Source organism: Sitophilus oryzae, unplaced genomic scaffold (assembly GCF_002938485.1).
Source record: "Sitophilus oryzae breed Bouriz unplaced genomic scaffold, Soryzae_2.0 scaffold_381_pilon_pilon, whole genome shotgun sequence".
Lineage (NCBI taxonomy): Eukaryota > Metazoa > Arthropoda > Insecta > Coleoptera > Curculionidae > Sitophilus > Sitophilus oryzae.
In genome coordinates, this window is record NW_022146953.1 from 1129958 (window position 1) to 1146553 (window position 16596).

A 16596-nucleotide genomic window follows, 5' to 3' on the forward strand; every position below is an offset into this window, starting at 1 on the left:
CGAAAAAAAAATCATAATCTGGCGTCGAAATATACAACCCCTAAAAGTATTTCCACTTAGACTCACCCTTTAAAATTGGTAAATTTATTTATTGATTTGAACACAAAAAAGTTAGTTAAAAGTGCCATCTATCACGAAACATATAAACTTCATCTTTCACAGAATATGTAGAAGAATTCTTTTATACAACGTGTGAGCTTTCGGTTATTTTCTAAGATTTCTCTGTATGGATCAATAAGTCTTGAAATTCTGTTCAAAATTGCGCTGTAGTTAAGAATCTGACTAATAGATGGCAAGAGTAGCTACAATGTTTTACAGTGACTCTATACAAGCGATATTTTAAAAAACTACTAATATACAGGGTGTCCCAGAAATAAGTGTAAATATTTTAAGAGGTGATAGATCTCGATAAAAGAAACATATTCTCTCTTTATCGTTTTTCAAATAAGTCCAAAATAACGGAGTTATTTTACTTTGAAAATTTCCAAAAAAAAACGATTTTTTGCTAAAATTTTGAGAACCACTGGATCTTTTCTGGATTTTCTTTCTTGTAAATTTAATCTAATACACATTACATAATAACTATGTTGTATACTATACAACAAATAATACAATACTAATACATATGTTGTCATATTATATAAAAAAATTATGTTTTTTAACTAAAAACTAAAAAATCTCGATTTTTCAAAAATTTTATATTTATACAGGTACGGACAAAAAGTTATTACGCTTCAAATCAGCTAAAACACATGTAGGTGGCGCCCTCTACTAGTAGGAGTCATATTGACAACAAAATCAAATTTCTTATGTCAAAAAATTCCTAGACACCAATTTTCATCCAAATATTGACGTTACTTCAGAAATTATTGAGAAAAAATCGAAATAAAAATGAAACTTCTACACCCGGTATCTCTGAAAGTAAGCATTTTAGGACATACATTTATACGAACTTTTTTACTTATTTTTATCAGAAGAATATGCTGCCGGAGTTACACAAATCTTAGAGAATTTATTTCCCTGCTTGGGGTATTATTAATTTATTCAAATGTATATCAGGCCATCGTTCCGCTTTAATGCACCTCCAACCAAGAATTAGGAATCTCGCTATTAGCCAGTTTGCCCTTTATGCAAACTAAACAAGGGGGCGCAGCCCTGAATTACTTAGGCCCCGAAATTTACATTGTCTGATCGGCGGCGGAATATGTTTAGGGCGGACTGCAATCCACTTGATAAAGTAAATACGGTTCTGGACCGCAGATCCAGCCGCTGCACTGCTGCCGCAATTTCCAGTCGAGATGTTTAAGTAATAACTGGCATATGCCGGAATCTGTGTGGGGTCTAAGATAGTACCGAGACGCTTGATTTACTAACGTAAACTGGGGAGAATAGCAGAGATGTTGTCAGAGAAGATAATTTGCGATATTTCTTTAACTACATTGAATCAAAAATAAAAGAATTTTGGACTTCCGTTGTTTTTATTTATTTATCCAACAGCCCCACTACTTACACATACATTACTCACATGTATACATGCATATAATAGTTGCCAAGTAACAAAATTCCAACTTCCGAATAGTTTTGACTACTCTATGCATACCCAAACCTCAAATTACGTAGCCAAAACGTCGCTACGACGCGACGTTGCACTTAAACAGCTGTATATTTTGACCCTTAACAACGTTGGTAAACGTTGTAGGGCACAACGTTGTTAGAGGATGGGTTTTATACCGTTTTCATTACGTCGCCAGAAGGCATGTTTATTGTACTACAGAATAACAAACGTAGTACAACGTTGTGCAACGTACTTTTAAATTACGAGTGCAAGTACGTGCTAACTACAACGTAATACAACGTTTCATTAAACGACTCAAAGCAACTTCAAAATTATAACCAATCGCTACGTTGGATTACGGCGACGAGCGCGACGATATCGATTTTTCTTGTGGAAGCGGAACTATCTACATCTAACCTCAAAAAATTCTGTATTGTACTGTCACAGAGCAATTGTTTTTTTTCTGTTGTACTTACTGTGTAAAGCGAAAAGAAGATGTATAGGAAAAAAGTATATAAATACTCTAGAACTTTTTATAGAAAAAAGAAAAAGTATTTAGAAGAAAGTCATCGAGCAAGTCAGTGTCCGAAAAATGAAGTGGAAATACGAGTTTAGGTTCGTCATCCATATCCTCGCAATCATGTATCGAAGGAACGTCCTCTTCAATTTTGAAAAGTAATAGTAAGTGCTACTAAGCCCATACAGCAGAGAAATGGTATGAGAATAATGACCCTCCAGAAGAGCAGTCAACTGAAGTTCAGTTTCAGCATAAATTGAAGAGAATATTAGATTTTAATTTTCAAATGAGTGGTAAAATCAACAATACTTCCTGTACGGCTTTTTTAACAATAAATAAATAGAAATACTGATCTAATGTCAGCGATCTTATTAACGAGTATGTGACCACCACCACCAAAGGATCCCAGCTTTCTCCTTTATTTTATTGTTTCTAGGTAAAAAAGAGCACTGGAAGAAGGACTTTTCTTAGTTACCTCCTAGATGTCGGTAGGGTTCAGAGGTCCTATTTCGTCGAAGCGGGTGTCAATTTCAGTTAATTCAGTTAGACCTTCACTAATATCATCGTCATCATCATCAACAGCAGGAATTATTTTGAAGAAGTGTAAAAAAGGTGTTATTAATATTTATAATATAGTAGTAGGAATTTGTATCAAAAATTAATATATTTAGATGTTCGTAGTTGTTTTTCACTATTATAAAAACTAATTGTGTTATAGATTCATAATACCACTAGTTGTGATATGAATCTCATAACTTAACGGAAATACTAAAAAAATAGTGATGTAAAAACGTTATAACTAAACGGTTGTAGATAAAACATAAATAATAACACACGCGCGTGACTTTTTGAAGTTATAACACACTAGTGTGTTATTAATTCCCTATCATATACGCCACGAGACTTTTCTGACAGTATTTTGCTGTAGCCGCCTCTGCCTGGTTAATAATTTCTTGCGGAAGATCTTCCTGAATCATTTTTCTTTAAAATCTAACTTGCTGGTTGATAATTCACTATTTTTTAAAGGCACCCTAATAATTTATTAGTTCGCAACAATAAAAGTAGAACTGGTAGATCCTTTTAAATCAATTATTCTTTAGAGAGTGGACATGAAACAGTTCTGCTGTTGGATACAATTTTGTATGGCACTCGCGTATTATATCATATAAGTCACTTGAGAAAATTAACCCTAAAAATTTCCCAGCCTGACTTATATGTAAGATAACACACTAGTACCATAAATAACTATTTTACTTATACAACGTACGAACGTCTCCTAGCGGTAGCCTTTATAAACTACGATGAATACTTTATTTTATAGACTTCGATACATACTAAGACAATAATAGAAAACCTCTCGCCAATATAATATACAAACACGTCAAAATAAGTATAATTATATATAAAAGAACGGGAAAGAAGTATGACAAGAAGACTACAGCAACGCTAGAAGAAATCTTCTGTTAACTAGACTCGACCAACAAAGGATTGAAAATAGATAGAGAATACATTGTCATTAACATTGACTGTTTTATACTTTGCTTTTTAACCTGTTAAAAAATTATACATTCATGTTACACATTATTTTTTTAAGTAAAAAGTCTCATCTAAACAGAAAATACCCTTTTCACAAGGCTTTTAATTCAACTTTCATTGAATCCATCCTTTCAAATTAAGGCGCTAGACGCAAATGCATCCCTTAGTGGTCGTTTAGTTATATAAACCACCCCTTTCTCACTTTACCAACCCGAATAAGCTGCAAAATATCGCGCTTATACAACGTTAGCTGTTGCTAATTCTCCTCAAAATTAAGCGGAATCGAGCCAGAGAGATAGAGTAAGCTCTATTGCAGATTTAAGATTGTTTGGGAGGAGTTAATCACCGCGACCTTTTGTGTTATAACTCATCTTACAGACTCAGGACTTTGACAAAAGCCAGTATTTGAGACGGTATTACAAAGGTTAGTTCTCCATATCCAATATTAGTCGTATCAATGTTTATGGTTAGGTTAGGTTACATTTTACACTAATTTATGTTCATAACTTTACTGGATATGATTGCCAGTTTGTTATAATTTTCTTCATATACCCTTCTGAGTATAATCCTCTAATTTGTGATCATAGTTATATTCTGTGACATAGAATGTATGAGTCCAAAAAGCTTGGAATATTTTAGACTAAATTGTGTACATAATTTTACTAGATATGATTGTCCGTTTGTAACAATTTTCTTCATTTATACTTCTGAGTATATTTTTCTAATTTCTGATTATAATTATATTGTATTTCAAAGAATATATGGGTCGAAAAAGCTTGGTATTACATTTTACATTAAATTATGAACATAATTTTACTGCACATGATGGTCAGTTTATAATATGCTTTTATAGATCATTATAGGTATAATTCTTTAATTTATGATTATAATTGTATTGTATTAAATAGAACGTTTCTGGTTTAGTTAGTGGACTGTTCGTTCCTTTTCTAGCTAGATTGTTAGGTCTCTTAAGGGCTCGAAAAGATTAGTTTTTAGGTAGAGATTTCCGTATGTAAGGAGAGTATAATGCGTTTGTAATGTACTGAACAAAGAGAGAACAGTAAAAACGTTGCCAAACGTTTTTCAAAAACTTTCTTAATATTTCTGCTATATTTTCTTCGCAGACAGTATGTGAAAATCTTTAATAAAAAAGTTACGCGAATGAAAAAAAAACAAGCTTATCGAATTTGTCTTATTTAAACATCTTGTAAATGATCTGAAATTCATAATAAAAAAAGTTTCAATATCTAAAGTGGTTCTTGAGTTATCGCCTGTTATGTGTTAAAAAGTTCAATTTTTAAATTATCGCGATTACTGACCTTATCTCGTTATAAAAAAGGGACACCCTAACGATATCCTTACAATTCAGTTTGAGATGCTCAGAAACATATCTAATGATTTTATCTAGTTATTTTTTCGAAAAAAATAGAGTCCTTTAAAAATAATCCGATTATGTAATCGTGATTTTACGTTAATTGATAGGGAAAGGCGTATCGGAGAAATGTGGCAACGACGCAACAACACACCGTCAGCATTTATCTCACTCCGACTTAATAAGATCCCTATGCGATTCAGTTCCACACAAAAGTAAGAGTTGCCTACGAAAAGCATCTGTTAACAGCATTAATTACTACCTTTTGATCGAATTTTCAATAAATATCTTTTTTGTTGTGTGTCTACAGGTACGGCGACGTATATTTAAATTCTGGACATCTTTTAACCAGAAAATCTTAAGGTTCCGTTCAAAATCTCCGGTATCGATTCCTCCTTATTGTCTTGTCAAATTAGCATGAAACTCCGCAATATCAGGGCGAACTCTGATGAGTTAAGCGCCAACGTCGGTACGTCTAAGAGAGATGGAGCCATAGATTTATTATTTCTCTATAGTTTGACAATTCGCCTGTACATTGAGCGGTAATTTCGTTTTCTATTGGGCGATTTTACGGTCATTAACTCTGATGATTAACCTCGATTACGGAGAATTGCTTTATGTTGATATCAGCAAAGTAAATGACTATAGCGATGGGATATCTTAAGCGTCACGATTTAATGGCCTTAATAAAATAGCTATCTAGTTTATTATTGCGGGAATTGTTTTTATTATATTATTAGTGGAGGTTGTTTTTGTGTCAAAGGGTTTAAGTTTTTTTTATCTTTTAATTGTTTTTTCAAAATGCCTTTATTATTTGAAGTAGCTGAAGTTGTTAACATTTTGAAAAAGCAATCAAAAGATAAAAGACTATCAAAATGTTGATCTAATAACAATTTGACGTTTATACAATTACGTCAAAAGCATCTTTTTTCCAAACCCTACTTGACTTCACTGAATTATCGATTCTTGTTCACAGTTATTAATATCTTAATTATTAGATATTAATACATCTGGTATTATGGTATTTTCGTCGATTTTAAAATTAACTAACTGTTTCTATGTTATTTTTTTGTTAGAATGGACATAATCAAGAGGACTACTGATACCGTGTTGTAAAAATAAGGTAATTAACGGCTTATTTTTTGGTATTTATTAAAATTTTGCTAATATCTTCGGTTTGAAAGAAGATATCAAGATGCGGTTTTCGCTGACTTTTTAAGCATTTAATACTCTTTACTATCAGCTAAAATTACATATACTATCGTATTTAATTTTTTGGAAAAATCGCGCTGTTTGTTAAATTGTAAGAAAGCGCCCCCTAGCGTCTACGTTCAAACTGCCGAGAGCTATTGTTAGTGGGACACCCTGTACAGGGTGGCGCCTCTCATACGCCGCGGAGGCTCCAAGGAGAACGACTGTTTGTATTGAAATTAAATTTTGTGAGTATATGTAGGTTAATTCAGAGCACTTTATAAAAATATAGAGAATTTTAAAGGGGCTATCTACTGACGCAAAATCATAAAAATTAATAAAAATAATATAAAAAAGTTATCACCCGTTATATACCTGGTAAAAAAATTGTTTTTCATTTGAAATAAATAATAAGATTCCGTATTCCTGTGGGAACCGTTCTGTCATAATCGAGACATTTCTGGATACCGACGGGGGGAATATATCTATGCGTGACGTATACACCGTGAAACCGGGATGGGAAATAGCAGGGGATGAATACTAAAAACCGTCTAAAAGGCAAAAGTTGTTTTTTCCCTTTCGCAAAACAGAAAATGAAAATATTACTTCTCTTAATAAATTTATGATGTATCGAGAAAGCTGAGGTAACGTTATTTTATTTTATAATAAATTTATTTTAAGTTAAAGCAAGAAAATTTGTTTTTATACGAATGTATATTCATATATAATCATTTATTTTCAGAGATGTACAAGGTGGGTCAAATTCGAGGCTTTTAAATGGAAACACCCTTTTCTATAGGAGATAGACGAAAACTAATATCGGTGTCTGAGCTCAATTTTTGTCAAAAACATGATGGTGAAAACCGGATATCGATATCTGTTACCGTTTCGGAGTTACGGGGTGTTTTTCAAAAATGTGCATTTTTAACAAATCGCTGTAACTTTTTTGCTATGGAAAATTTTGTATTTCTATGAAAACATTTCCAAAGCACCTTTTTACGTAGAATTTAATGGTTTAAGTATAATTTTTTTAAAATTAATAATTTAAGAGTTATCAACAGAAAAATAGATTTTTTATTTGGGACACCCTCTATATTTTTAATTTATTGAAAAGAATTTAAAATTACCTTAATTTAAAATTACCTTTAATCTTAATACGAAATACAGAATTTTTAAAAGTTCGCCACTTTTAACTAGTAGGCTTTGGACCCCTTATTGATGAAATGCCCTTAATGGAACCCGAAAAACATATTTTCCAGCAAGACGACGCACCGCCTCCGAACGCTGAAGTTATCAGCAAATTTTTGCAGCCAATTTCAAGAATAATTGAATAGCTAACCAAGATTCCAGCCGTTGGCCGTCGAAGCCGCCTGACTTAGTGCCCATGGATCTAATCCTATGTATATATTTGCGGAAGAATAAAGGTTCCTTATTGTTCCGTATAATCTAGACAAGAATTAGAAATACTTTGCAGTTATGAGAGGGTATTTTTCACCCCCACTGAGTTAATGAATTCCGCGAGAAATGTTCAAAAACTGCCCCGTCTGTCCATAACAGAAGACGGTTGATATGTTGAACACCTGTAAAAATCTCATGTCTTGGTTTGCTATTTATTTTTATTGTTATTAGATAGTTTAAATGTGTTGATGTTGGTTAAATATATTTTAAATTGTTATAAAATTCTGCATCTCTCATAGCGAATATTATTTTCGTTTTAATTGATGCTCACAGCTAAAATTTTTTTGCATTACAGCCGGTGCTGTTCAAAGCTTACTTATTTAAAGCGGGCGAAATTTTATATACTCTATATCTCGACGAGCAAAATATCAAGTGTGTTATATTTTTGGAAAGGTAATTTTAAATTCTTTTCAATAAATTAAAAATATACAGGGTGTCCCATATAAAAAATCAAGTTTTCTGTTGATAAATCTTAAATTATTAATTTTAAAAAAATTATACTTAAACCATTAAATTCTACGTAAAAAGGTGCTTTGGAAATGTTTTCATAAAAATACAAAATTTTCCATAGCAAAAAGTTACAACGATTTGTTAAAAATGCATATTTTTGAAAACACCCCGTAACTCCGAAACGGTACCAGATATCGACATGCGGTTTTTCACCATCATGTTTTTGACAAAAATTGAGCTCCAGACACCGATATTAGTTTTCGTCTATCTCCTATAGAAAAGGGTGTTTCCATTTAAAAGCGTCGAATTTGACCCACCCTGTACAGGATACCTCATAAAATGTATCTGAAATACAAGCTACAAGATACTTCTAAGCATACTTTTGAAAAAGGTATTTGAAATACTAGATATAAAATACGTATTTCCTAAATACTTTTATTAAAATAAAATACTTTTTAAGAAAACATTTTTTATGTTTTCAAAGTTATTTAGATTATTACATTAAAAATAATTATAAAAGAAGAATCGTGTACATCTGAAAATAATGTGTTTATTACTTAAATAATGCAGTGTTTCTAACCAGAGGTGCTGCCAGTAGAATCCATGTTCTCACTACTTACAATAGAGGAATCAGAGTAGTAATGACTCTAAAAACATATAATAAGATTGGTTTTTTGTCTTTTTTTACGTATTCACATTGTTGTTTAAGGTGTCCAATTTTTGTTTTTCATATCGAATAATTTTATGTGTTTCAGTGATGACAAGATCTATGACATTGGCACTCATTTCATTTTACAGAATGAAATGGGTGATTTTCTTTAATACGTTCATTAATGCTAGATAGATAGAGAAGAATAAAAATGTATGTGTAAATTTTAAATGCCGAAATCAGGAGATTAATTTATTTATAATTTCTTTACAGTTTTTTACAATCTTTTCACTAAAACTAAAATCGATGCATTGTAATCCTGAAAACCGTTCATCTTTTCGAACTAAACGAAGAGCACCTGTTTTACGTAAAAAACTAGCTTTTTATATCATTTGTTGAAATTACTGTATCTATAAGGATTAAAGTAGTAAGTTTTTTAACACACTGTATAAGCTCACTTTATTGGGAAATTAAAAAAAAACAAGAAAAATGCTGTTTAATTCGCGTTTTCCTTCGGTATTTTTCCTATCTGTCATTGAACCCGAATCTCCTGCACACACACGCGCTCGCATGTGTGAAATTTTATTATATTTCCACCTCGTGGAACACCGTTCTTTAGGTTTATTATGCGATTTCCGTGGAAAATCTAGACCTCAAAGGTCCGATTTTATTACAAAAAGGAAAGAATTCGAATGTGATATGTGTTTTGTATTTAGGTCTTGTAAATATTATGCAATTGTTTGTTTTTTTTCTTGTTTTGTTAATTTTTCTTATTTTTCAAAAAATTATTAAAAAAAAGCGATTTGGTCAAAAGTATGCGGATTTTGTTTCTCTAATGCTAATTGGTAATTAAACTTCTGGTTGATCATGCTAATTTGTATACACATTCTTAGCAAAATTGGGAATCTCTGAGTTATTACAGTTTTTTTTTATATTTATTTGTACATAATATTTTTTTTAAGTTCTTTTCCTTGTTTCTACCAATATCTACGCCTTTTTAAATAGTATACTATGATTTTTACATCGCGATATATTTTTTAGTTTGGTCCTAAGTAATGATAGAATATTGATAAATAATTATATAGAGGCTTCAGTATCCAAGTTACTAGAGTTTTTGAAAACAATAGGACTGGAGAATAGAAAATGTAACCTAGAGATTAAAATACGACTACATAAGATCTGAAAAAGTTGCAGTGGAACAGCGAAATAACACCGTCAAAAATCGAATTTAAATATTAATCGATTTTATAGATTAACTAGCTGACTTGGCAAACGTTGTTTTGCCATATACATTACTTCTAGGATTATTCCTAGGACTATTTCTAGATTTATTCCTAGGGTTATTTCTAGGATTATTTCTAGGATTATTCCTAGAATTATTCCTAGGATTATTCCTAGGATTATTCTAGGATTATTCCTAGGATTATTCCTAGGATTATTCCTAGGATAATTTTACTAGAAAAAGTGAGATGATAAATGATGATATATGAGTGGAAGAGACATAGAGCGCTGTGATAATTGATCATTAATCGACCGGAGTTGAAAATTATTAAATTACTTATATCGCTATGAAAAAATAGGTGTTGATGGTAGAGGGTGAAAATTTAGGGTTGTATGTATTTTTAATGCCACAAAAAATAGATAACAACCTATTCTCAGACCTACTGAATATACATATAAAATTTCATCAAAATCGGTCAAGCCGTTTCGTGACACGAGAATTTTATTATTAGATAGTCATATTGCATAATTCCCCTATTTTAACAATACACCTCCTCTATTAAGATACTGAGTTAAATTAAATCTTAATTTAGTTAGAGGGTGTATTTTCTTGAAAATGTGAAAGACCAGAATTAAAAATTTATCAAGAACACAAAAATAAATTCTGAACGTCTGAAAAAACCTTGTAAATTGATTAAAAGTTTCTCAGTATCATTCTATCAAGTCCCAGTCATGTTGACATAACCTGGCACCTTTTTTAATTTCCTCTTTCTTGAAAAACTTAATTAAAACTCCACTTCAATAAACCTTTTTTTTCTCTATTAATAAATAATTGTTCTTCAACCTCAATCATGACATTGCTACTGTTGTACTATATATTAATAAAGAAAGAACTAATATAAACTTTCGACAAGGAATTCAAAGTTTTCTTATAAAGTACACTCCATCAGAGGCATTCGATAACTTTGGAAATGTTCCTGGAAAACTCTTATCGTTTGGAGGAAATACCGCACAAGTTTTTCCAATCGATATTTTTAGATGATTTATTTTGATTTTAATAAACCAACATTACTTTGAAGCTTTAACTTGAACTAGTTGCTTCATAATATTGATTTCCTTTATCAGCATCTCAGAAATGAGGTTTTTCTTCAAATACTCCAGCTCCTGTTCCTTCAGCGGTCTTTGACCCGTCTGTATACCACGTTGCTGAGGCTGAGCATTGCTCCAGTGTACAACCAGTGCACCATCTGTGGTCTGAGGTCCCAGATTTTTCCATGATACTGTTCTTACTTAAATCAAGAATGAGAAATTTCTTGTTTTAGGATGTTTCCATCCATAATTTTTTCAAAAAAAAAAATGTTTAAAAATTACATTTTCAGCAATAAAGTTTAACGTTCCCTCTATCTAAAATACAAATTTTGAACAGTGTTCCTTACTCTGCAAGTAGATTTAATTCCTCGTATGTGTTTCAGGCTCTTTGATCTCCAACATGCGCTTTCATTTTACTCCGGATTAACAGAAAGTTTTCTGTATTGCTTCGGGAAAACGTAATTTAATTTATTCATGAAGAAAATAGCGGATAAGGCTTTGCTCTGAGTCGATTTCCTCGATTTTCTATGGCCCGATCTTAATATTCATCTTTTATAGGTTGCATTTTCTTTTATTTATATGCTACACTGAAAAAAAATTCGAAAAATAAAGATTTACTTTGATTTTTGAGGTAGCTATCGTTCAGCGGCGTAACGTAGGGTCAATACAAGCGGTTAAAGGTTTTAATCTTTTTTTATTAAAGTCTTTAATTTTGAAGTTACAAAAATTATTTTTTTTCCATAGCAACTGTTAAAATTGCCTTATATCTATCAAAAATAGTAGATAAAATAGTACTTTAGTAGATTAAATGATACTTTAACAGCGAGGATAGGTTAAAAGCTTTATTTCTTCTCGCACGTTTTTTAATTGCTTCCATTTTTGAAAATTTTTGTATTTCTTTTCATAAGTTATTCAGGATTTAAATAGAAGTAGTTTGGATATGGCGTTTGTCGCCTCAGCCTGAATATCTGTTGTTAATTTACTTATTTCGTTTTGAGCCATTTCTGGTTCCAATTCAATCAGCAATCGACACGAAAGAGAATTAAAAAATATTGACTCAAAACTGACAACTAAAGAAGACAGTGTCCTGTAGCTTAATTTATTTGTCAAATTACATAGAAACCAACGCTAACCCAGCACAATATTTTTTCTACTTGTAATAAATTCCTTGAAATAATAATTTCTCAATATTTTTTAAAACGTAACTCGCTATGGAAAAGAATATTGTTTTATACACGACGATAAAATTGCATTATCGTCTCCCGAAATTAATTCATACGATAAAATACCATTTTACCGTCTTGTATAAAAAATAACTATTACGTATTACGTATTTACGTAATTTAAGTATTGTGTTTTTTCAGTGTATATTTCCTTTTTTAACTGAGTTTCCTCGATATGGAAAACTGCAGGTAAAAGATACTTTCCGTAAGTTTTATCAAGTGGAAAGTTATCGAATTTTCTCTTAAATTTAAAATCACAGAAATAGAAAAACTTAAAATACCTACCAAGTCAAAGAAGCAATGGATACTTAAAAGAATTTATAATTAGGCGTATGTATATGTATATGTTTATTTATTATTACGTATATTTTGTGTTTTATTTTGGACCGATTTAGTTTAAAAAAACTCGTTTATGTTTTTTAGTGCCAGTTAACAATTTGAACTTGTTTACCTATGCTGACTAAAGTTGCTTTTGCATTTTAGGCATTGATAGATAGATATAAAAAACCGTTGACGTCCTGTTAAAATGGCATTTTATTCTTTTCAAGAAATGAAACCTCTACAAAGACATAATTACTGTTTGTGTCCTCTATGAAGTCAGATCAACTCAGTAGAAGATCAACTCAAGAATGCCTAGAGAAGGTCAACAAATTTGGCCAATGGGAAAACATCAGAACACCTGGTACACTACACTGGTATCGGAGGTGGAAAACTAACCTCTGTAAAACCGTCTCACATACTGGCTTTTTATCAAAGCCCTGAGACTGTACGACGAGTAATAATTCACCAGAATAATTTTAACCAGCATGATATGTCAATAAAACAAAGTGACTGACTTTTATTACTGCAAAAGAAGCAAACGACGCTTGAATACCAAACCCGGAAGCTATTATATCAAAAATGCCACAGTTAGACTACAAGAAACACTCCATGCTCATTCATTAACTCGATTTTTAACCGGGAAAGACATAAAACTGGCATTTAACCCCTTTTATTACAGCAGTTCTATAAATCAGCTTTATGCGAACTTGAATTTATTATTTATGCTACTCGTGATCTCAATCTAGGTCATCCCCTGCAACTGTCATTAAAGCCGCGTCTATACGTGACGGTTTACCTGTCAGTCTTACCCGCTCAGTCAAAACGTATCAAGTAATACCAAGATTTAAGTAAATTCGATCAAGAAAATAATGAATTCCTATACAAATTTTGCCTCTATTTTTTACTCGCTATACAGGTTGGTCCAAATTGTATTCTGGAAACTTTGGCAGCATATTATTTCGATTGTTTCTAAATAATTTATGAACTTACGTCGATATTTCGCTGAAAATTAGTTTCTGGAAGTTTTTTGACATGACAAGTTTGATTTTGATGTCAATATGACTCCTACTTGTAGAGGGCGCCATCTACAATTTGTTTAACAGGTTTGAAGAGTAATAACTTTTCGTCCGTACCTGTATAAAACTACTAAGTAAAAAAATATACAATTACGACGTTTTTTAAGTAAAAAAGGTCTCTTGGTAAAAATCGCTACGAGTAATGTTTCTCGAGATATTTAGAATGGAAATAGTCAATACACGTCATTATTGACGAAAAATAAACACGTTGACTAAATAGTTATTAGACTGAAATCATAAATTTGAAACGTTTTTGTGCTTAAAGTTCAACAGAAAGTAAAATTTATGATTAATTTTAAAAAATAAAATGTTCCTAAATTTATCATTTCAGTCAAGGGTCCGTACCCGATAAGTTATCACTCTTCAAAATAATTAAAAAACATGTAGGTGGCGCTCTCTATGAGTAGGACACATATTGACATAGAAATTAAATTTCCCATGTCAAAAAACACCCAGACACAAATTTTCATCCAAATATCGACAATAGTTCAAACATTATTTGGAAAAAACCGAAATAATAATGAAACTTTGACACTTTGACGAAGTTTCACGAATACAGTTCGGACCACCCTGTATATTTGGTCAACTGCCATATAAAACAAGCTTTCAGGCAGTGAAAACAGCATCAAAATCTGTTCATTGGCTTTCCAGTCATTCTCCGATATACGAAGAAACACAATTTTTTATCAATAATTAATTTTTTAAATGTAGCTCATCGATAGTCGATTACGTACATTAGTTTTTTGAGATCTGTACGATCTCCAGACTTTCTATTGATTATAATACCGAACTATAAAAAAGCAGCGTCAAACATGGCTTTAAAATAAAGATCGTAGTCTTTTTGTATGTAAAAATTATTTCCAATCCAACTGCAACCTCTTTTTTTCGATCATACGGTATATATTGTATTTTCCTATAAGAATTTCTAAAGTGGCATTATACAAAAGCTTGTTTTATTATAAAAAAAAATCTTCTTGATTATAATGTATTATTGCTGAATTGTTAGAAGGAAAAGACACGAAATACAATAAAAACAAAGCAGGAAGTGAATAAAGAATAGATTAAGATTAAAATCAACAAAACTGGGAAACTTAGCAACCTGAAACAACAGAAGTTGAATAATTCTTCTTTGAAATTCTTAGGTTTAATCTTCTTTTTTATTCCCAAGGCCCCCAGTAAAAGCCTGTTATTTGATTTTAAGTATTTATATCTTCTTTTATAGTGCTGAGTAGTGTTAGTTTTATTTAAATTAATTTTCTTTGTTTAATATTTATTAAAACACTAATACTAATTCAACGTTTTATCTGTACAGTTAAAATGTATCAAAGGTGTAGACAAAAAAACCGGCCATTTTAAAATTCCAAACACACGTGCTTTGATTAAGGCTTGATTAAGGTTTGCAGAACTTCAGCATTTGCCATAAAATAGCGAGTAATTTGTTACAAAACCATATAAATTATACATCACTGTAATCACAAAACTTCAATCTATTTTCGTACTGTAACGAAATTTTAAATTATGTTTTTATTTTCGAGAAAATTTAGTCCAAACTTAAGGAATATTTTGTTGATGTTTGTCCATCAAAATCTTAAAAATAAAGAAGTTATCTAAAAATGTGCTACAATACGGATATAATATAATCCTTTATCTTTAATTTTTTCCTTCATTTGTGAAAAAATACCTGGCCAGTTTTACATAAAACATTAAATGCCGAACGCTTATTATTTTGCTACTTTTTCGGACTAATAAAATATGGACTCTTAAGGGTAAAATTGTCCAGTGGGGACGCTAGAATTGCTTAGTATGTATAAAACATATTGCTTTCTTACCTGGTAAATATCGGTTGAGAGCAACTATACCACAGGGTAACATTATTACTGACATGGTAATAATATTTAGTTGAAACAAGGTGTGACTTGAAGGTGACGTATTGAAACTTGACACTAGATCCAGTGATGACATGACTACGATTTGATTAGAGTATCTCTGAAGTTATTTCTGGTTTTTCCTTTAAACTTGTGTTGAAAGAAACATTTAAAAGTTGTCTTGCTTTAAGAGTTCATGTAGATTTCTGAAAAGAAGGAAATATATAACTGTTATTAACTCTAGTAATTAAGAGTTTTAAATATAAACACACCGGAAAAATCAATGTTTTGAATAAACAACCACATATTTGTAGGCCGATTCTTTCTACTTCGATTGAAACGAAGTAGTCACACTAGTTATTTCTAAATTTGGAATATTTGCAGAAGTGTTTGTGCATTTTTTGCCAAATGTATAAAAAGCATCTAGCATCAATTGTTCGAATTTAGCATGTACTGGCTATGTTTTTGACTAGATAGTGTTTGATATGTGGAATTCATAAATAAGGTCTGTTTAGTATTAAACGACATTATGGAGCGTAGACATCTTAACAGAGACGAAATGCTAAGGACCATGGGTATGCTCGAAGCTGGAATGCGCCAAATCAACGTAGCCAGAGCATTAAATACAACTCAAGGTGTAATATCGCGATTAAGTGCACGCTACCGTGAAAGTGGAGATGTTGCTGAAAGGCACACAGGGCGACATCGCATTACTACCCCTCAGCAAGATCATTTTTTACAATTAAATGCTCGACGCCGACCAACTCTTACAGCACCAGAGCTTAGTTTAATTCTCCAGGAAACACATAATGTAACCGTTAGTCCTGACACTCTTCGCAATAGATTAAGAGAGGTCAACTTAAGAAGCAGACGCCCACTTAAGAAGCAGAGCTCAAACCTGAACGAGAGGAAATCGAGAGGTACGATATTTGTGGGCTCAAGATCATGTTCAGTGGTCAAATGAACAATGGGCCAATGTTCTTTTCATGGATGAGTCACGCTTTGGAATTCATCCGGATTCGAGAAGGCTTAGGGTATGGAGAGAACCGGGAAATCTTATTCGGTTGGATCAT

General features: G+C 31.7%; 1 protein-coding gene across 1 annotated transcript in view; it reads right to left on the reverse strand.

Moving 5' to 3' along the window:
- LOC115885333 (lachesin-like) overlaps window positions 1-16596 on the reverse strand; it is a 45950-nt gene that overhangs the window by 23230 nt on the left and 6124 nt on the right. The window contains exon 2 of the mRNA XM_030904211.1: window positions 15488-15729. Within this exon, the coding sequence (XP_030760071.1) occupies window positions 15488-15620 (133 nt within the window). The 5' untranslated portion in view covers window positions 15621-15729. The remainder of the gene's footprint in view (window positions 1-15487; window positions 15730-16596) is intronic.